This window comes from Loxodonta africana, chromosome 13 (genome assembly GCF_030014295.1).
Source record: "Loxodonta africana isolate mLoxAfr1 chromosome 13, mLoxAfr1.hap2, whole genome shotgun sequence".
NCBI classification, from domain to species: Eukaryota; Metazoa; Chordata; class Mammalia; order Proboscidea; family Elephantidae; genus Loxodonta; species Loxodonta africana.
The window spans coordinates 31,255,177-31,276,854 of NC_087354.1; the positions used below are offsets into that span (position 1 = coordinate 31,255,177).

At 41.5% G+C, this 21,678-nt stretch overlaps 1 protein-coding gene across 1 annotated transcript in view; it reads right to left on the reverse strand.

Moving 5' to 3' along the window:
• The window catches only part of IQGAP1 (IQ motif containing GTPase activating protein 1), a 101,919-nt gene extending 80,945 nt beyond the window's left edge, over positions 1–20,974 (reverse strand). The window contains exons 1-2 of the mRNA XM_064267169.1: positions 20,840–20,974; positions 18,963–19,062 (exon numbers count right to left, since the gene is read on the reverse strand). Coding sequence (XP_064123239.1) covers positions 18,963–19,062; positions 20,840–20,894 — 155 coding nt within the window. The 5' untranslated portion in view covers positions 20,895–20,974. The remainder of the gene's footprint in view (positions 1–18,962; positions 19,063–20,839) is intronic.
• Positions 20,975–21,678: the final 704 nt, after the last annotated feature.

Consider the following 21,678-nt stretch of genomic DNA (forward strand, 5'->3'; position numbering starts at 1 on the left):
AAGGGTGAAAAATGGCGAAACAGCATAAAGGGCAAAAAAGCATGAAAACAAACAACAAATTCAGAGAATGACATAATACTGTGGTGGAGGGGTAGCTGGAGATGTATCTAGAAAAAGGCCAGGCTACAAAAGGCCATATATGTCCTGCTAAAGGTGTTGGCGTTTTAGTCTGCAGGCAATGGGAATCACGGGGGGCTTTCAAATACTAGAATGGCCTGGTCAGATCTGAGACTTAGAAGGGGAACGAAGACTGCAGCATGGGGGACGGATTCAAGGAAGAAATATTAGGCAACTATTTCCAAAATCCAGGGGAGAGATAACAATGTCTTTAACTAGGACAATGGCACGGAATGGAAGGAGAAATGATGAGAGATTAGGAAGGTGAAATTGACTGGATTTGACAATCTATTAGATGGGTGGGAGACAGGAGTCAAAGCACTGGGAGGGAAATGAAGGTTCCACAGACAACTGAGGGCAGGGGAGAGAGGACAAAGCTGGCTCCTGATCTCACATTTTATAACTAACATTAGCCACCAAATGGATTAGAGATTTTTTTTTTTAAGATGGGAAAAATATAGATGAATAGCTGTATAATCTTGGAATGGAAAAGGCCTCTCCGAACATGACTACAGACACAGAAACCACAAGAGAAAAGATAAACTGGCTACATAAAAAGTATTTAATATTTTATGTATTTTATACATGTGTGTATATATGTTTCCCCTGCTGTCCGAAAGTAGAGCATTCCTGTGAAAGCTCAATCAAACTTTCTAAAAGCCAAAGTGGCATAAAGTGAAAAACTAATTACCATTAATTTGTAAAGAAAAATTGCTTTGAGCATTCCCAGACCAAAAGAATAACCTAGCAAACAACACATAAAACCTGGGTGAGAGCTGTGGAGGATGGTCCCGGCAGGGTGGGACACCCAAACCAGTGGAATGTACCCAGGGCCATAGGGCAAGGAGGCAGCAGCCACTGCCACCTTCCCCTTGGAGGATGAGGAGCCAAATAAGAGGAGAAGGGGATGGCAATAAGGAAGGCAAGGGGGAGAGAGTGGTGTTGAGGGAGGAGCTCCTTGGGTTTCTGACCAGGCTTCCCTTAGCCCCGCTGGCTGGACTGCAGCGCCCTGGACCTTGACCCAGACCTGCCACCCCCTTCGGGCACTTCACACTTCTAGTTCCTGGACAACTGCACCTCTGGGGTTACCAAGATGATTACGGGGGACTGGCTCTCACCTAGCATCACCAATCTGGTTTTCGCCTACTGAGTCCACCGTCAGCTGGGCACACATGCCCCCAAACCAGCTGTTTACATACAGGAATGCTATTTTCGCAAAAGCAAAAATCTCTTCAGGTTTCTTTCAGTTAGCAAAACAGGCACTAATGTAGGTCTTTCATAAAAGCAAACTGGCAGAAGGCAAACGTTTGAAGAGCAGGGGGAACCTGTATATATTCAACAAAATGACAAACACCCCAAGAGAAAAATGGGCTAGAAACAAATAATTCACAAATGAATATAAATGGCCAGTAATTACATGAAAAATTCTTAGCCTCATTGCTAATCAAAGAAATGCAAATTAAAGTAACAATATCATCCCATTTTTATCTATTAGACAGGCAAAGATCAAAAAGAACGATAGCAACTTCTTACTGCCCAGTGTCGGGGAGAATGGCACGTTCTCACACACTGCTGCTACAGAAGAATATAGCAACATGGACCATCTACAGTAAACTTACAGAAACTTCTACAACATGAAAAAGGAAAAACTTTTGTTTTATTTTTTGAAAGATGATTTGGTGAGTACTGGCACGGATGGCTGAATATAAAAGATGATGCCATAAATAAGACTGGGGACACCAGGAGGAGAAGCAGGAGAGGATGATAAATTCATGCTTGAAACATGTTCTGCTTGAAATGTCAGTGAGACATCCAGGTAGTGAAATCCTGCAGGCAGTTGGAAATTCAAGTCTGAAACTCATGAGAAAGGTTCAGGTTAGAGACGCAGATTTGAAAAATGGCACCATGGGATTGAATGAACTCACCAGAGAAACAGATTATGGAGAAAAACACAAAGAAGTCGACTGTGCCTCAGAGGACACCAACATTTTTAGGAGGTGAATATTACAGAGAAAGACAGTCACTGGCAGAATGAGAACCGGCAGAGACTCACATAATGGCTATTAAGGAGAGAAACAATTTCAGGAAGCTGGCCACCAACTTTAGTGCTGTAAAGAGATGGGTGGAAACGAAAAGGATGTGGCAAATAATGAAGGTGGGCACCTGCAACCCCTACAAGAGAAGTCTCAGTGGAGTGGTGAGGCAGGGGTCACGTTACAATAACTAGAAAAGTAACTGACATGGGGAAGTAGAGACCGCAAATGTAGATTTGTTTTTCAAGAAGTTTAAGAAGGGAAGAGGAGAAATTGGGAGACTAGGACAAAGAGTTAGCCTGAGATAGTGGCAGGTTGGGGGAAGGTGTCTTTTTTTTTTTAAGATTGAGGAAGAAACTCGTTTGCAATCTGCAAGAAAAGAATGAGCAAAGGTGGAACTAAAGATGTAAGAAAGAAAGAACAAAAGAAAGCAAGGTTCTGAAGAGTATTGGTGGCAGCGAGCCATGGAAAGGAACATACCCACTTCTTCCTTGAGAAGAGGGAAGGAAGTAAGAATGAGCAAGAATGACATGCTATTTAACCTCCCTGAACTTCTGTTTCCTGTCTGTAAAACAGGATTAAGAACAGTATCTATCCTCGTAAGGTTCTGTGAGGATTAACTGAGACAATGTATACCAAGCACTAACCAGTAACCAGTTGCCATGGAGCCAATTCCAACTCACGGTGACCCCACGTACATCAAGGTAGAACTATCAGAGTAGAACTGTGCTCCATAGAGTTTTCAACAGCCAATTTATCAGAAGTAGATCTCCAGGCCTTTCTTCCAAGGACTCCCAAAAACCCAGTGCCGTCGATTCCAATTCATAGCGACCCTACAGGACAGAGTAGAACTTCCCCATAGTTTCCAAGGAGCACCTGGCGGATTTGAACTCCTGACCATTTGGTTAGCAGCCGTACCACTTAACCACTACACCACCAGGGTTTCCATTCAAGGACTAGTAGACTGTAAATAATGGTAGCAACATAGCTGTGTATGTATCTATGTAATATGTGTGAGACATATAAAACCAAACCCGTTAACATCGAGTTGATTCCGACTCATAGTGACCCTATAGGATACAGTAGAACTGCCTCATAGGGTTTCCAAGGAGCAGCTCATGGATTCGAACTGCAGACCTTTTGATTAGAGCCAAGTTCTTAACCATTGTACCACCCGGGCTCCTACCAGGGCCAGGGCATATAGATTCCCAGAAATAAACCTACTTCTAGAGTCTGACGCTCAGTACTTGCTTAGTAACTTGCATAACACCAGTCTACCTTGTTCCTACTGATAACATTTTTCAAAGGGAGTAAATACTTGGCCCTACACACTCCACCACTCAGCAAGACAAAGAAATGACTATACCAGAACTCTACTGTGGTAAGCCTTAAAACAAGCCCAGACCAAGAACATATGTAGAAAAAAATCAGGGTTGGAATCTGAATTAGGGGTCTGTGAAGAAGAAACCAGTTGAACAAGTTCTGCAGAGCACATGACTTCAGTGGTTTCCCAGCTCTGTGCAATACAGAAGGGGAACATACCAATGCCGGAACTGACTACTCCAAAGCATTGAGATTCGGTTCCTCCAGGAACAACTCCTCTGGTACCACACCCTCCTTGCACAGCAAAGGGCCCCCGTTAATCAGGAGTGGCTCTTGGTCCTACCTTAAGAAGAATTCTGAGGCTGACAGGAAAGAGTGTCTTGATCTATCAGCAGTGGCTGCTGTGGGTGTGAAAGTTCTTACCACATATCTATCATCCCCATTTTAGACTATCAAGGTTCCTCTGAAAGTATGACCTCCAGAATTGAACACCAACTTCAGCTAGGATCTGATCAGGGCAGAGGATGATGGAACCATCTCTTCCTTTGTACCACAGTTCTATTAATGAACTGGAAATCCCAGGTTTGTACTTAGGCACTCCATTTTTTTGAACCCCAATGCAGGATGTCACCTTTATCACTATTATATTTCATCAGTAGACTAAGGGCATTTTGAAACCAGAATCTGTCACGCAGTATATTAACTATTCTTCTGGCAACAAGTCAAACTCAGATTTGATCAACATGTCACTGATGCCCTCATAAGTCTCACTAAAAATGTTTTACATATAACATGCCCTACAGATCCCTTTTTAAGTTAAAATCTAACAGACATTTTTTTAGATAAAATTCACGTAAGACAAAATTCACCATTTTAACCATTTTAAAGTGCACGGTTCAGTGGTTTTTAGCATATTCATGACGCTGTACAACAATTACCACTACCTAATTCCAGGACATTTTCATCACCCAAAGAGAAACCCCATTCTCATTAAGCAGTCACTCCCTAACTAGCAGCTATTTTTAAAGATGCTTTATTCAACCAGTTACAAATCTTAATTACACTGCCATCTAGTCTACATTTATGTAACCCACCTGCAAAAGTATCACAAAACACACTTTCAAATGTTCTGCAGTAATCTAGACATACTTTTTTTCTCTGCCCCACCAATCTGGTGACCCTGTGCAACAGGAAATGATGTTAACGTGACTGGGCTTTTATTAGGGAGTTCAAGTCAGCTCCTAAGCATCACCTCTTTTCTCCTCTGTTGCTGTTGGAAGGCTATGAGTCGTTTTCACATAACGACCCCATGTGACAGAGTAGAATTGCCCCATATGGTCTTCTTGGCTATAATCTGTACAGAAGCAGATTGCCAGGTCTTTCTCCCTTGGAGCCGCTAGGTGGGTTCAAATCACCAAACTTTTAGTTAGCAACCGAGCACGTAACCATTTAGGCCACCAGGGCTCCTTTCTTTTCTTCCTTTAGTGCTCATAAACTGTCTAACAATCTGCTGTGGAATTTTGCCAGAGTCGAATGTTTTGCCGGGGACTCATTCATTAGATTAGAATATGTGATATCTATCTTCTGTTTCTTTTTAATAATTAGTAGGTCTGCACTCGTCTATTTTAAAAACTACACTCGTTTTCCACAATGCCTTAAAAATCACTAACCACACAGTTCAGCAATTATACCTACCCAATTAGTACAATTCTGGCTTTACTTTAAAGGCTCTATAAGCCAAGAGCTTAAGAACTCAACAGAGAAAAGAAACTATAGATAAACCATAAAATAATTAAGAACTGACCATGAATAAATTTTTATTTAAAATAGTTCCCCAAAGCCATTATTCTGGTAGAGAATAGCATTTCCCAAACTTCTATACCCTAGAACATTAGTTGTAAGAAAGACGATCTGTGAGAAGAGTATAATGGTGAACTGGGCATAAGAATATTGCACATACTATCTCTCCCATTTGGGAGATTCAGAAATTTAAAACCCCATGATAAAGATTCTAAGTAATTATCCACTTAAAAAATCTGTTTAGCTTGGTTAACTCATATTTCTCATTTGACCATTGTCTTAGTTATCTACGGCTGCTGTAACAGAAATACCACAAGTGGATGGCTTTAACAAACAGAAGTTTATTCTCTCAGTCTAGTAAGCTAGAAGCCCAATTTCAGGGGGCATCAGCTCCAGGGGAAGGCCTTTTCTCTCTTTTGGCTCTGGAGGAAGGTTCTTGTCATCAATCTTCCCCTGGTCTAGGAGCTTCTCTGCACAGGGATCCCAGGTCCAAAGGATGCACTCTGCTCCTGGCACTACTTTCTTAGTCGTATGAGATCCTCCTGTCTCTGCTCACTTCTCTATTTCATATCTCAAAAGAGACTGATTTAAGACACAACTTAATCTTGTAGATTGAGTCCTGCCTCATATCATAACTGTCTCTAATCCTACCTCATTAACATCACAGAGATAGGATTTACAACACACAGGAAAATCACATCAGATGACAAAATGGTGGACAATCACACAACACTGGGAATCATGGCCTAGCGAAGTTGACACACATTTTGGGAGGACACAATTGAATCCATAACAACCACTAAACCTTTTCTTCCTTAGTGTTGCAGCACTCATTCAAAGAATACACCTCAAAAAATATTAATATAGGAAGTCAGCCACATAGTTTTCAAATCCCAAATTTATATTCTCCTTTAACACAAATTATGTTACTTTGGCAAGTCTATTCATCTCTTCACTGCATACATGTCAAAAGCCGTTAATCCAAAACCTGTTTGCTTAATGCCAACTGTATTACATGCTATTCATCTGTTTAACATCACAATATAACTTGCTTGAAAGCACCCTGGAAAATTCTAGCCAATTTTCCTAAAAGGATACTTTAAGTCATGTGTTTTAAAAATCTCAACATCTGAGGCAGCCTTGGTTCTGAAGAAAATTAAGATCTCAGTTCACAAACTAGAGAGTACGGCAAACTCCTGAGAACATTTCTAAAAACTGCCATTGCCGAAGTTTGGAACTTAAGATGCTACCCAAATACCACCTGAAGAAAAAGCAGGATTTCTACCTCACTCCTCACACCAAAATTATTTCCAAATGACTCATAGGGTTAAATGTCAAAATTATTTATACCCTAAAAACATTAGAAGAAAACATGGGGGAATGTTTTTGTATAACCCTTTGGGGCAGTTCTACTCTGTCCTATAGGGTCACTACGAGTCAGAATCGATTCGAAGGCACAGAACCACCACCACCATGTATTACCTGTTTTTTAAAAAGTGATTAAGACCAAATCTGCCTAAAAAACATTTCTATGGGGATTCTGAGTCCAATCATTGTCAAACACTAACTATTCAAACTATCAATGATCAACAAGCACCACCCAAACTTAATGATATAGCAATATGCCCTCAGGCCAGAAAAAGCATTTTGTTATACAATAGACTGTAAGTAGAAGGTAATTTTTGTTTCCTTTTAGCAGTCTGAAAAGTCATCTGAAATGTATATGCTATTTATAATAAAATGCCGTGTTAAAGACAATTGCAAAACTGTGAGACTTTTTCTATTTCAATTTTATTTCTTTTTGATATTTTTCTATCTTTAATGGTCATAGGTTTTCTTTCTCTCCTTTTCAATATTTCCTTTTCTAATTTTGTCCCATTCCCTCTTTTTATTCCTCAGTTCCTTCTGCCATTGTAGTTAGGGTAGTTAGGTGCCATCGAGTCCATTCTGACTCATAGACAGAGTAGAACTGCCCCACAGTGTTTCCAAGGAGCCTCTGGTGGATTTAACTTCTGACCTTTTGGTTAGAAGCCAAGCTTTTACTGCGTCACCAGGGCTCCACTTCAGTATTTAAGAACACCAATTAATGGTATTCAAGAAAATATTTTTACTTTCTTATGTTGCTGATTAAAAAGCAACATACTGATACTTTTAACCTCATGGATAAACACCTATCACAACATCTCCTTCTACTACAAAAATCTGACAATGCTGCACAGCCAGCGTTCTCTCAGTCCCCAAACATCTGCCCCAACAGAAGCCAAGCCCTGGCTGGCAGCTGTCTCTCCACTGCTCCTTCTGCTTTTCGTTATGATTTCCAATGAGTCAACAGGAAGGTATTCTGAGAAAAGAAGAAATAGAGGCCTTTGGACAGGCCTGTCCTCCACCCACAGCCCAGCAAAAAAAAAATAGGGATCTTGCCAAACCATCCAAGGCAATTTCCAATCCAATTCGCCACTCCTGTCTGCCTGAGGTCACTATTTAACAAACAAGAAGGTGGCAAGAAGGAACGCCTTTCTCAGTTGAATCCCAAGCAGATACTAGGTTTTGAAGAACAAATGCATTTGGGGAGTCTCTAGCTTCCTTACTAACTACATCACTTTCAGGGAGACCACCTTAGTGAGCAGGAGTTAAGTCAGACAAGAAGTTAAATATAACATTCATCACTGATAAGCTTAAACACCCAGGGAATGACTTCATTTAGATTCTATTTGCTGCAGTGCCTTGTAACTATGTACGCACATGTCTTTCACCAATCAACAAACATTTAACACCTACCTAATTTCTTTATGCCTATCACTGACAACAAGAAGTTTGGGTTTTTTGTTTGTTTTTAATCTTTAGCTCCAACATGAATAAAGAAGTATAATGCAGAAGTTTAGCCCTATTAATAATGCTTACCCGAAGCATAGTGCTCTTATAAAGAATTATCTACATGAATTTAAACAACAGTTAATCTAAAGCACAGGTGAGAACTTTAAGAAGGAGAGAGTCTAAACTAACAGTGATGAAACAACATGGGTGGAGACTGTGAGAATGGTGACACCATGTGAAATACATAGCCAATGTTACTGAACTGTTCATGTAGAAATGACTTTTGTGTGGTTGTATATACTGCCACCAAAAATAAAGAACCTTTGAAACTGCCACAAAAAAAAAGTGTACGACCGAGTCCAACAATCTAGTTAGACACAAACATACATACAACAAATCAGAGAATTGCCCTCATACAGTCAGAGGCAGGTGGAAGAGACTGCAACAACAGGCCAGAAACAGCTTTAATCCCCTCTGCCGTTTAACAGCTAGGCAAATTATTTAATGTCTCTGGGCATCTGCTGACTAACTGGTGGACTTAAATGTCACCCCTTCAGTGCCTGTAGGAGCTCAGAGCACCAGTGCTGGTGTCACACAGACCTCGGCTTGAATTCCACAGATAGTCATATAGTTACAGGATCTTGGGCAAGTGATACTGACTCAGTTTCCCTCTTTAAAGTAAAAATAATGCCTACCTCACAGCAATGTTGTATGCAAAGCTGGTCATCATTATGCTCAATTAATGCCAGTTATTACTGTTATCATTATCTTTAAAGTAGTAGCTGGCAGGCTGGCATAGTGGTCAAGAGCAAGGGCTATGGCATCCTTGGTAAGTCTAAATCCACTTACTAGATAGGGACATTAACCTCTCTGAGCTTTGCTTTCTGAACTGTTCAATGTAAGTAAGAATAAGCACCTCATGAGACTTTGCTAATAGCTAAGTAGATAATGCATAAAAAGTGCTTAGCGTAGTGCCTAGCACATAGTAAGCGCTCAAAAAATAGTACTGATGATGTCAGCGAGAGGACCTTCAGTCAGACAGGAAACATTTTAGATCATAATAGCCTCGTAAATTGCAGAGGTTTTTTGGTTTGTTTTGTTTTACTTCCTTTTAGCTGCCTCAAAAGCTATTTAAAGTATTAATGTTTCTACAATAAAATGCCTTATTGTAAAACAACAGATCAATTTAACCCAATAGACAATCAGAAGAAAAAAATATTTTAAACTTAAGCAAAAAAACCCTTTCACTTCAAAATAAACTATTAACCAAATCTTCCATTAATATGTTTAAGATTTTTTTTATTCACACACTGTCAAACTACAAGGATCAATCAGATTACTAGGACTCCCTCCTCCAAGAGAAATATGAAGCAGCACAGTCCTGATGTGATCAGGCAGGCCGCGGGCCCTCTCCATTCAACTAGCACTTCACTCAGCTTGCTCAAAGATATGGTCTCTAGGCAACCAAGGCCCGATTTAAACAAACAGCCCCAGTCATACGAATCATTTCCGGATGGTCTCACTTTGCCTACCAGCACTTTCTTACACAAATACTTTCTGTCAAGGGGTTTATTTAGCAGCTCCAAATGGAAGCAACCAAGAGTTCATCAAATACCACATGGCTTAAAAATGTTTAAAACCAGTCCTACTACCAACAGGTACCCCCAATTTGCTACACTGTGAAGCAGAAGGAATTATACAATGACATGTCACCATACAAGGTAAGTAAATGAAATTTCTAGAACATGCCAAGTCAGGCCCTCGAATTATTTTTATTATTTTGTCAGTAGGGCATTAAAATATATAAACGTAATTATTGCTCTGGCCTCTAAAGCCAGGAAAAAAAGTTAACTACCATTAATAGCACCACGGAAAAAAATCAAGACTGTAGAAAATCAACTCAGTGAAACAAGACATACATGAGACACATATCTAGACTGAAGAGTTAACATAAACAAAAATGAAGAACAGTCATAAAACCAGGCTGTGTATATACAATCTCTGAATAGGCATCCCCAAAGACAGAGCGAATGAATCAGAACCAGTTATTAAAGGTATAATAGTTAATTTCCTAGAGCTAACATAAATGAACAAAATGGTGTCATATAAATCAAGGAAAACCTTCACATTACAGTCAAAATCAACTCTAATATGAAACTTGGAAAAATGTGGCTTCAAGCAATAAGAATTTTACAAGTTTCAAGTCACAAAATAGTTTTGTTTTTTTTTAATCAAGTTAATTGTCATGGTTAGCTTGTTTCTCTTTAATAATTGCAAGAAAATGTGGCCAAGTACATTTTCTCAAGAAAAATGAAATACAGTTCATTATACCAGAATAACAGGGGCCCTGGAAGGAGCCCTGGTGGCTCAGTGGTTAAGCGCTTGGCTGCTAACCGAAAGGTCGGAAGTTTTAACCCACCAGCCGCTCTGAGGGAGACAGATGTGGCAGTCTGACTCCCTAGAGATTTACAGCCTTGAAAACCTTAAGGGGCAGTTCTACCATGTCATATAGAGTCACTGTGAGTTGGAATCAACTTGACAGTAACATGTTTGTTTTTTTTGTTTATACCAGAATAAAAAGTCCAGCAATAAAACTATATATAATTTAATATTTGACAAGGTAGACATCAATTGATTATAGTGTATAAAAGAACTGCTTTTTAAATGGAATTAAAACTATCCCCCAAAGACAACTTTAAATTAAATTAAGTTTAGCCCAAACAGTAAAGACTGTCACCCTTAAGTATTGTGTTTAAAAAAAAAAATACTGAGTATACACACATACATACACACACACAAACACACATCCAAAGGGTCAACAGCAATTCTGAAGCACAGATGAGAAGGTTGAGGAGCAGGGAGTTTAAGTAAATGGAAGTGAAACACCTAGAGCAGAAATGATGAGAATGTTGACACAATGTGAAGAATGTAACCAAGTCACTGATCATTATGTCTAGAAACTGGAATGGGAACAGGTCTCGCTGTGTGTATTTTCAACAAAAATAGTTTTTTTGTAAAAAATGGAAAATCAAGGAAAGATATTTGTAGCAAATATGACAAAGGTAAATGTTCTTCTATAAAAGAGCTCATGACCATTAAGAACATGACCCTAGAAGACAGACAAAGGTGTCAACAGACAATTCACGTAAGAAAACAAAATTGGTAAACAAATATACGGGAAAATGTTTAACCTCTAGCAATCAAAGCAACGTAACTTTAAACTGGAATAAACCCAAATAAATTAGGAACATTATGTAGCCATTGAAAATGGTAATTAAGAAGACACGCAGCAATGCAAAAATCTAAATTTGTGATCACACCTATCTAAAAATTATGTATGCATACAGCTTTTCCTTTTTTATCATAAAATTCATGACTATCATAAAAAGTATTTTAAGTGTATAAAAAACCAATTACTGTCGAGTTGATTCCGACTCATAGCAACCCTGGAGGACAAAGTAGAACTGCTCCATAGTGTTTCTAAGGAGCGGCCGGGGGATTCAAACTGCTGATCTTTTGGCTAGCAGCCAAGCTCTTAACCATTGTGCCACGAGGGTTCTAGTAAAAATGAGAAGTCTTCTCATATCCTCCGCCCCTATTCCACTCCCTAGAGGTATCCTCTGGTTTCTAGTGTTCCCTTTCAGACAGAACCTTAAAAAAAATTAGGACTACCAACCTTTAGGGCTTTGAAAGTGCCCAGAAAAATCCTCAGAAAAGTTCATCTATTAACACCTTATTATCTTCACACTAAATGTGCTCTTGCCCAAAGATGAGGAAAAAGAATGCATGAGTGCCTACTGTATTTCAGACACTGTGCTCAGGCACTTAACACAGCAACTGTGTCAGATACATAGTATCCTTGTTCTGCACAGTGCAAACTTAGGCTCCCTCCCTGAGCTTAAGCAACTTGCAAAACCAGAATCAGGACTCACACCTGCCAAAACCGAAAGTCTTCATTCTCTTCACTTCACCAAGATACGCCAATAGTCAAGATTTTCAAAGATGTTTTATTTAAAATTATTGAATTTCTGTTTTACTTAATTGTAAGTATTATGAGACCGTAGTCATATGACTTTTCTTAGTACACTAATAACAACAATAGCTACATATTGACTACCTAATATGTATACCAAAAGCTGTACTCTCCACAGTTCGTAGTTGTAAATTTTGCTATGTGTTTCAGCTACATAAAAAGGTTTTGGTGGCCAGAGAACCTAATCTTCCCACTTGTAACACTGTTACCATGCAAAGAGTACTCTTAGTCTCAATCATTTTAACAAATACTTTTAAATGCAACCCACTTCTTAATGTGGAGTTTCTATGTCACCATTTTAAGAGCTAAGAATAAATCCTATTCCATACCTGCCCTTGATAATTACCTGCATAAATTCATCCAGCTCCCAAGGCCATTAAGTAGCTACATGCTGTGGTCCTTTAACCACACACACTGGGTGTCTGCCTGAGGTAATTAAACTAGTTTTCTCATCTGTAAAAGGAGCGCTTGGAACAACTTCCCAAAAATGATCCCCCTCGACCTTTAAGTGATGCAGCTCAGTCTGAGTATTCTAAAAGCTGGTGGGCAAGCTTGTCTTCCTAGTCAGCTATATAAATGTACAGTTAACTTATGCTGAGTTAACTCACTGATCCATTCTATTTTCTTGCATCTCAAATGTCTTAACTCCCGTTTATATGGTCATCACAGTGCACCGGCCTGGACATATCTAGATGTTACTAGAATTTGATCCCATTTAGGGGCCAGGAGATCTTAAGAGCCCACTCCAGAAAATGTTCTACACCGATGATAACGACATATCCACAAAAGAGGATTTGTTCTCATGAAATGATTTCTTTCCAAGATATTCTTTCAATCCCCCTAAATTACAGAAGGTGAAGTGCTTCTACTCAGTACTAAGCTCTTATTAATGCTGTGTAGTTTCTGACTATCTCCAACCAGCCACAGCTCTTCAACAAGGCATGTGCACCCTGCCCCTTGAGCTGGCATCTGGGCACTGAGCAGGAGAAAGGTGGCCCACAACAGGCTCAAAAAGTGTGTAGTAGGTAACCTCTGTAAGAAGAAACTCTAAAACGCCAAACTCAGAGTGTAAAGGAATTTATCTGTCCGTGACCTTTAATCTAACTGAATTTTCTTCCATTTCCACTACTACTCATAAATTCTCACCTGCAGACTTCCCTGTTCCTTTGTTTCCTACCTGATAAATTCTATTCTTGGTTCTTTTCACCTGAACCGACTTCTGATCTTACTTCCTTCTGTCCAAAACGTGGGCACTTACCACACCTCATACACATAAATCTCACCTCCTTCAGTTGAGTAAAAATGGTATTCGTTTCTACTGTGCAATCACTCCTTCACCAGAACAAATGTTAAGCTCAATCAGAACAGAGGGTAAAAATAAACCAACTTTGAGCATAAAAATGGTAATTTAATACACCTACTTCTCTAAAGTCCTTGATCTACTGTGCAGCCCTTGGCAAAAAACTATGAAATCCTTAGATAGTATTTCATTAGAACAATAATTAAATTTCCATATTGAAGCTATTCTCCAAACAATAAAGAAAAGCAGAATCTTGATTATTTTCTATTCCCCAGCTACTCTCGGTACACACTTTTAGGCAATCACCCCTAATTTTTCCACATAACCTTTTGGGGAAGCACCAACCCACACTCAACACATTCCTGTCTCTCTCCACACACTCCCATACACTCCCCTACTTACACTCACTTTCTCACACATTCACATTCACTCTCATACTCACAGACTTCTCCCTTCCTCTCTCCACACACTCCTCTCTTTTCCCAAAACAGAGCTCTGTTACAGGTACAGCAGAAAACAGAGTGCCCCAAGACACACAATGGGGCCACTGTACTATAAGGTGGAGCTCTTCGTGGGAGGAGTAGAAGTATTATAAATAGAATTGGAGAGGGGAACCTTTTCTCCCTTGGATCTCTCTGATCTCTCTTCCTGGCCTTGGAGCCAGTGTAAATCTCAGAAGTTGGGGCTCCTCCAACTTGGGAGGGGCAGGGTTATGAAGGAAATAGGACAGAGCCAACCCAATAAGGCAAAATCAGCCTGGTGCTAGAGGAAAGAGAAGCCCTAGGAGCAAACAAGGTACAGCCCATTCTCCAGGGAAGGAAACAGAAACTGGGAACTGGAGCCCTAGCTGGTAATGAAGAGCATGCAATCGTCTGCAGTGTACCCTGGACATTACTTAAGGGTAGCAGCGGCTAGCAGGGATCCTAGACCACTTTTCTAAGCATGTCATTTCCCAGGCTTCATTTCCTATTCTTGTTGTAAAGTCTAAATAGGTACTTCCAAAGTTGATTTCTTAATCAAAGCTTTAAACAAAAAAACCCACTGCATCCAGACTATATATGATTGCCTTCATAAAATAAACCAGACACATTTCCACAATGTCAGAGCCATATGCCACTATTACGCCCTCCCTCATAACCCAAAGCATAAAAAATAGAGGCTATCACAAATGTTTCACTGCCTTAGTTACTTCCTAAGTATGCTAAAGCATCCAATTAAAAAATACCCCTTTAGTTCATGGTCCCCTAGCTGTTTTTAAAGGAAATGGGTTACTTTTCTATACTGGAAAAAACACCTCACAGAAAAGAACATGCTCTAGAGTAGACGCAAATGAAATGCCTTGCTAGTATGGCACTTTTGGAAGGAAATGTGAGGAAGAGCACTCTTCTATGTGGGCTGTTATATCCTAGCATAAGGCAGAGTTGTAATCTGGGTATCAGGTAACTGAACATTTTAAATCCTGTTTCTCAACTAGGGGGAGCCATCAGAAACACTAATCCATTGCCATCGAGTCATTTCCGATTCATAGCAACCCTACAGGACAGAGCAAAACTGCCCCATAGGGTTTCCAAGGAGCAGCTGGTGGATTTGAACCGCCAACCTTTTGGTTAGCAGCTGAGCTCTTAACCACTATGCCACCAGGGATCCATCAGAAACACTAGAGGCATTTAAAAAATATGTAAGTGTCCAGACCTTCCAGCTCAGACCTACTGAATCAGAATCTCTGTAGTGATGCCCAGATATCCACGGTTTTTTAAAGTTCTCCAGGTGATTCTAATGCGCACTTGGTTAACAACCACAGTACAAAATAATGCAAACTATCCTTCAATTAAGAAAACTACAAGCAGACCAAGAAATCTCAGGTCCTGGTTTCCTCACTGCAATGAGACAGTCTAACCAGACTAATGGTGGCATTGGGGGAAGAGGGGGTTAGCCAAAACACTCTCTGTAAAAAGGAAATCTGACTGTGGAAACCCAATTTGAAAACAAAAGCAGAACTACTTTGGATAGGGGGAAGAAAGGTGTGCTGGGGCTCTTCCCTCTCACCCCAGGTCACCTCAACAGAGCCACCAAGGCTCCTCCACAGAGTACAAGATGGTGTCTCAGACCAGCTGCAGCTTTAAGATTCTCTGACCTTGCAAAACTAGATCTCCACAATTCAAGCGGCAGAGGACTTAGTATTTGTTTGTGAGGCCCTTACAAACTTTGTATGAGAAAAATGTCCCCTCTTCTAATATTGTACTCACCTCCCACTGTCTAAAAGTCCATTTAGAAAAACAATTATCATCCTCCCCACCTAAGTCATCACTAATTTGCCCTCCCATCTGAGTCTACCGGAAGGACCTTAAGCTCAAAAAAGCCTGGGTTCAAGAAGGCACACCAAACACATATTCACATATTCGTAGTTGCCCCGGGAAAAAGAAGGAAATGGGACCAGTGAGGGGTACAAAGCGGACTCCAACTGTGCTGTTAGGCTTTTTTCTTTCTCGAAGAAAGGGAAAACATCTATGGTCAATTGATGCTAAGTCCATTCAATGGGGAAGGAATAGTCTCTTTAATAAATGATGCTGGAACAACTGGATTTCCACATGCAAAAGAATGAAGCTGGACTCACAGAGAACACCTTATGTAAAAATTAACCCAAAACAGATCAACAACCTAGATGTGAGAACTAAAACCATAAAACTCTTAGATGAAAACACAGGTGGAATGCTTCGAGGTCTAGTTTTTGACAATGGATTCTCAGATATGACACCAAAAGCACAAGCAACACAGACAAAATAAATAAACTAGACTTCATCAAAATTAAAAATTCTTCCCTCCTCCACCCTGAGACCAGAAGAACTGCATGGTGTCTGGCCACCACTACTGAACATTCCAATCAGGAACACAAGAGACGAATCCTGAAAAAAAAGGAAGAAAAATGCAGAACAGAAAGAACTTCAAATTCTTAAAGAATCCAGTCACACTGGACCTACTGAGGATGGAGGAGTCCCTGAGGCTATAGCCCTGAGTTGCTCTTCTAACCTGAACTGAAAATATTCCCTGAAGTCATCTTTAAACTAAGTAACAGTTTAGCCCATGAGTAAAGATTGTCACCCATATTGCATTTTTTTTTTTTTTTAATTATCTATCTAAAAGGAGCCCTGGTGGCTCAGTGGTTAATGTGCTGACTGCTAACCGAAAGGCTGCCGGTTAGAAACCACCAGCAACTCCACAGGAGAAAGATAAGGCAGTCTGCTTCTGTAAAGATTTACAGCCTTGGAAACCCTATGGGGTCACTATGAGTCAGAATGGACTCAATGGCAGTAGGTTTGGCTTTTTTTGGTTTTATATAAGACCAAAGGGTCAACAGCTATTTTAAAGCATAGATGAAGAGGCTGGGGCCAGGGAGTTTAATAGAAGTGAAACAACTAAAACAAAAATAAGGAGAATGTTGGCACAATGTGAAGAATGTAACCAATGTCACTGATCATTATGTCTAGAAACTGTGAGATGGGAGCAGGTATTGCTGTATATATTTTCACCAAAAATAAAATTAAATTTAAGGACTTTATCAACAGACTGAAGAGACAACCTACATATTGGGATAAAATTTGGGGGAACAATATATCACATAAAGGTTTAATATCAAGCATACACAAAGAACTACAACTTAGCAACAAAAAGACAAACAACCCAATCAAAAAAATGGGCAAAGTCCTTGAATAGACCTTTCACCAAAGAAGATATACAAATATCCAACAAGTCCACGATGCTCAATGCCATTAGTCATCAGTGAAATAAAAATTAAAACCATAATGAGATACTATTTCACCCCCACTAGGATGGCTACTGGAAACTCTGGTGGCGTAGTGATTAAGAACTATGGCAGCCAACCAAAAGGCTGGCAGTTTGAATCCACCAGGCACTCCTTGGAAACCCTACGGGGCAGTTCTACTCTGTCCCATAGGGTCGCTATGAGTCAGAATCGACTCAACAGGAACGGGTTTGGTTTTTAGTTCAGGATGGCTATGATTGGAAAAACAGAAAATAAGTGTGATGAGGATGTGGAGAAATTGGAACCCTCATCCACTGGTGGTGGGACTGCAAAATGGTGCAGCCACTGTGGAAAACTGTTTGGCGGTTCTTCATATTACCATATGACCTGACAATTCCACTCCTAGGTATATACCCAAAAGACCTGAAAGCAAGGACTCAAACAGATACTTGGTAAATACCATGTTCATTGCAGCACTATTCACAACACCCAAAAGGTGAAAAGATAAACAAATGTTTAAACTCAGTCATAAAGAAAAATGAAGCCCTGATAATATGCTATAATATGAACCTCGAAAACATTAAGCTAAGTGAAATTAAGTCAGTAACAAAATGACAAATACTGTAAAGATTCCACTCATATGAAATATCTAGAATTTGTCAAATGTATTTTATAGAGGCCAAAGTTTACTAGTAGCTACCAAGGATAGCAGGTAGGGGAAAAGAGGGAATCACTGCTTAGGGGTACTGAGTTTCTGCTAAAGGTGATGAAAAAATTTGGAAGCACATACTGGCGATGTTGCATAACACGACGTAATTAACATCAATGAATTATACATGTAAAAAGTGTTGAAATGGCAAATGTTTTGTTTACATACATTTACAATAAAGAAAACCATAATGAAACACCATTTTCCCCTTTAAAAAAAAAAAAGAAGAAAGGGAAATATCTAGAATGTTAACAGTTGTTAGTTCTGGGCAGTGAATACATGGATGTTTGTTGCATTGTTCTCCGAACTTTACTATAGTGTTTTAAAGTTCTCAAAATCAAAGAAGAAGCTCTTTGTTTACTAGACAATTTGAAATATCCTTGATTTTCATTAAATTTTGATTGCAAATACCTTTCTTTATCCCTCTCTAGCCTTTTCCACCTAATCACTGATTTACAGAACATACGACCTGTAATTACATTTATCTGCCCTGGGACTTTACAAAGGAACACAAACACTAGACTGAAAGAAATGGGACCACCGATAGCAAAATAAATCAACACTCTAAGACCACAAGATTCTGAAGCATCTGAAAAAAGGAAAATAGCAGCTATAAATCCACTTCATAAAGAAAGCAAAGGATGCTGTCTCTGGTTAACTGTTTTTGAAAACTGGCAAGTGGATGAATTTATACCCACAGCACTCTGCGCCTCCCAAACCACACACCCACTCCACAAGCCAGTGAAGAATGAATGAGACATTAAAGCCAAGAACTTCAAACCCTAAAAATGCTATTTTGCCCCCATAGCAGAGCATCCAAAACGTGTACCATAACCATATAAATCAGCATCAATCTGGAGATTTTTCAGTATACATAAATACCCATCAGTGTTTCATGATAAACTGCCATCAAGTCTACTTGCTCCCATGAATAAACACCCTACCTATACTTATTCCCTCAACTACCAGCCTCCCACAGTTACACCTACAACACACTCAAAGAGATCTTTATCTGCATCCACAACGTATCAGCTCCCTTCTCCCCATTGTCTCTCCAGCCAGCCAATCTTTACCTCTTTGCTTCTTCCAAATGACAAAGGTACTCATAAGCCACATTCTGGCGTCGCCTTTCATCCATCTCCTCTGCAGTAAGTCTCTCATTATCCAGGACAGCTAAAACATGAAAGACAGAATGTAAACACAGAGATCTGTAACCCTCCTGAGAGATAACAGAACGTCACAGCATCAAATTCCTGCTAGTCACCTAGAAGGCCAGGGCAACCGGCGGATGTGTGGATAATGAGGTACTACAATGACTTTCATAAAACAATAACTTTGGGGTTTCGATTATACCAATCTTACTCTTTCTCACAAAGTACAATAATATCAGCATGTACTAAATTTTACTGTGACCTTGAAAAATACTGGTGCTTGAGATTTGGGCCCAAGTTTGCCCAGATCTGGTTTTCTAAATGCAGATGTGATCATGTTCTTCTATTTCATTAATAACCAAAGGCAGTAGTTATTGAAAACTAAGTGGCAGCGGTATACTAAGCTTTTTACATGCATTTGTTCACTGAAGACACACAATAATCCTATGGTTATCACTCTTATTTTACAGTCGAGGAAACTGGGGCTGGGTGAGTTCAGCTCAGGGCTAATAAGTGGTGGGGCCTGGAATGAAACTCAGAAATTCTGCCTCCAAAGCCTATGAGCATAACCTGGAAGCAATCTGCCTCCTGCATGGGCACCCCGGGTATAGAATGAATTCCTAACTCCTCGGCATGGCATTCAAGGCCTTTCCCAATCTGGCCCAACTACTTCTGGAAACTCATCTCCTTCCTCTCCCTGCCCTTCCTCCCACCACTGTGCACTCCACACCACTGAGTTCTCAACACGGCCTTCTATCTTCAACACCTTAGTTCCCGCTCTTCCTTCTTCATGTCATGTCTCTTGCCCCACTCTATCCTGTCAAACTTCTTTTCTACACAGTATACTTCAAGGCTCTGTTCAAATGTCACCACCTGTGTTCACACAGTTCCTAACCAAGTCTCTTCTCCTCACCCACATTACTGTTTATGCCCAGTTGACCTATCTCTTATCTTTATTACAACTTATCTTCATTAGGTTGTACACCTGTCTGATTAAAATGTTGTTGAAGGAAGGACCTGGTCTTACTCATCTTTAATTTCCATGTTTTAATTAACATGGTACAGTACCTCACACATAACTGATGAGTGAAATTATCCTTAAAAAAGAACATCATCCCCAGAATACAAAATAAAATTGAAAACCTCAAGAGCTCTAAAAGGATCCCTCCTTTGGCCAGGGGTAACTATCCCATCTGCAGTTCAACGATGTCCCAAAAACAGACACAAAAAAGGAGGTTCAGAAAATGAGGAAGTCGGAAGGCTTTTTTTATTTTACTTTTGAAATCCTGACGAGGGAACTAAGCCCGAAGAACTGAAGTGACTCGTCCAAAGCTGCACCTCACAGCGGGCAGGCCTGAACCCCGGGTCTACCCCGCAGCCTCTCGGGGAACGCGTCCAACGGGGAGGCACCTTCCCACGAGGCCCGAGCGGAGCCCGCGTCGCCGGTGCCCGGGACACGCCCTGCATCGTCCTCCTGCCACCTCACCCTAGGCCGTCTCCCCAATCTCGGCCGCGGCGGGCGGCGGAGGCGATGGGTGCGGCCCCTCGGACCGCAGAGCCCGGGCTAAGGAGGGGAGGCCTCCGGGGTCTTCCCTGCCGCCTCCGAGCCCGAGCGGGACCCGGGCCGGGGGCCTCGCCGCCCCGCCCGCCCGCCCGCAGCCCCACCGGACCAGCTCTTCCGGGTCCGCGCGGCCCGCACCGCCCTGCCCCACCCTCCCCGCCGAGCCCCCGGGAACACTGCGCCTCGGAGGCAGCGAGCCCGGTCTTGGTGTTCCCGCACCGCGGAGCCCCACACTCACAGCCATAGTGCGGCCGGGCCACGCCCAGCCCGTCAACTTCGTCCGTGGCGGACATGGCGACCGAGCCCGGGTCTCTGCTGAGGAAGCGGTGAGACCTTCGAGGCGCGGCAGCGGCAGCTGTGAAGCCTGCAGTGCGCGGGCTGCTCGGGCTCTGTAGGCCCCGCCCACGCCGCTGGCCCCGCCCTCAGGCCGCGCCCTAGCGGCCCCGCCCTGCGGCGCGGACCCGAGCGGGAGAAAGAGGGCGGGGCCCGAGCAGCCCAGCCCCAGCCTCGTGCCCCGCCTCGTTCTTCCGGCCCCGCCCCGTGCCTCGCTCAGGCTGGAACCGGCGGAAGGAAGGAGGCGGAGTTGCTGGCCCAGTTCGCTCTCCTCACCCAGTGCCTCGGTCGCCGTTTGCTACGTCCGCAACTCTGACAAAAAGGCCATGTTTGTCGGTGGCTAGAAATCTGGGTTTGTTTTTTTTTTTAGAAATCAAAACGATGGGCTACCTTGCTTCCCCTCCCGGGTGAGCCACGCTCGTCTGCACAAAGGGCTTAATGAAGGCATGCTTTGAGGGGGCCCAAGGGGTTGTTGGAGCCTCTCCGCACAATCTGGCAGTCTGGCCTCAAGCCTCTTCCAGATTCACCAGCGGTCATCGTATTAGAACAGCTCAGCCCTCCAAGTGTTTGAGATGTAGATGCTAAAGCAGAAGAACATATCTGCCCAAACACCTTTCCCCTGTAGTCCCTGGCAGTGTTCTTCCCTATTCTCTTTAATCCAAGGATTCTTTGCCCCTTTTAAGAGTGCCTCTTCCCCTGCCTGTTTCAAAAAGACACCTACTCCTCTTCAACATGGTTGGGTTC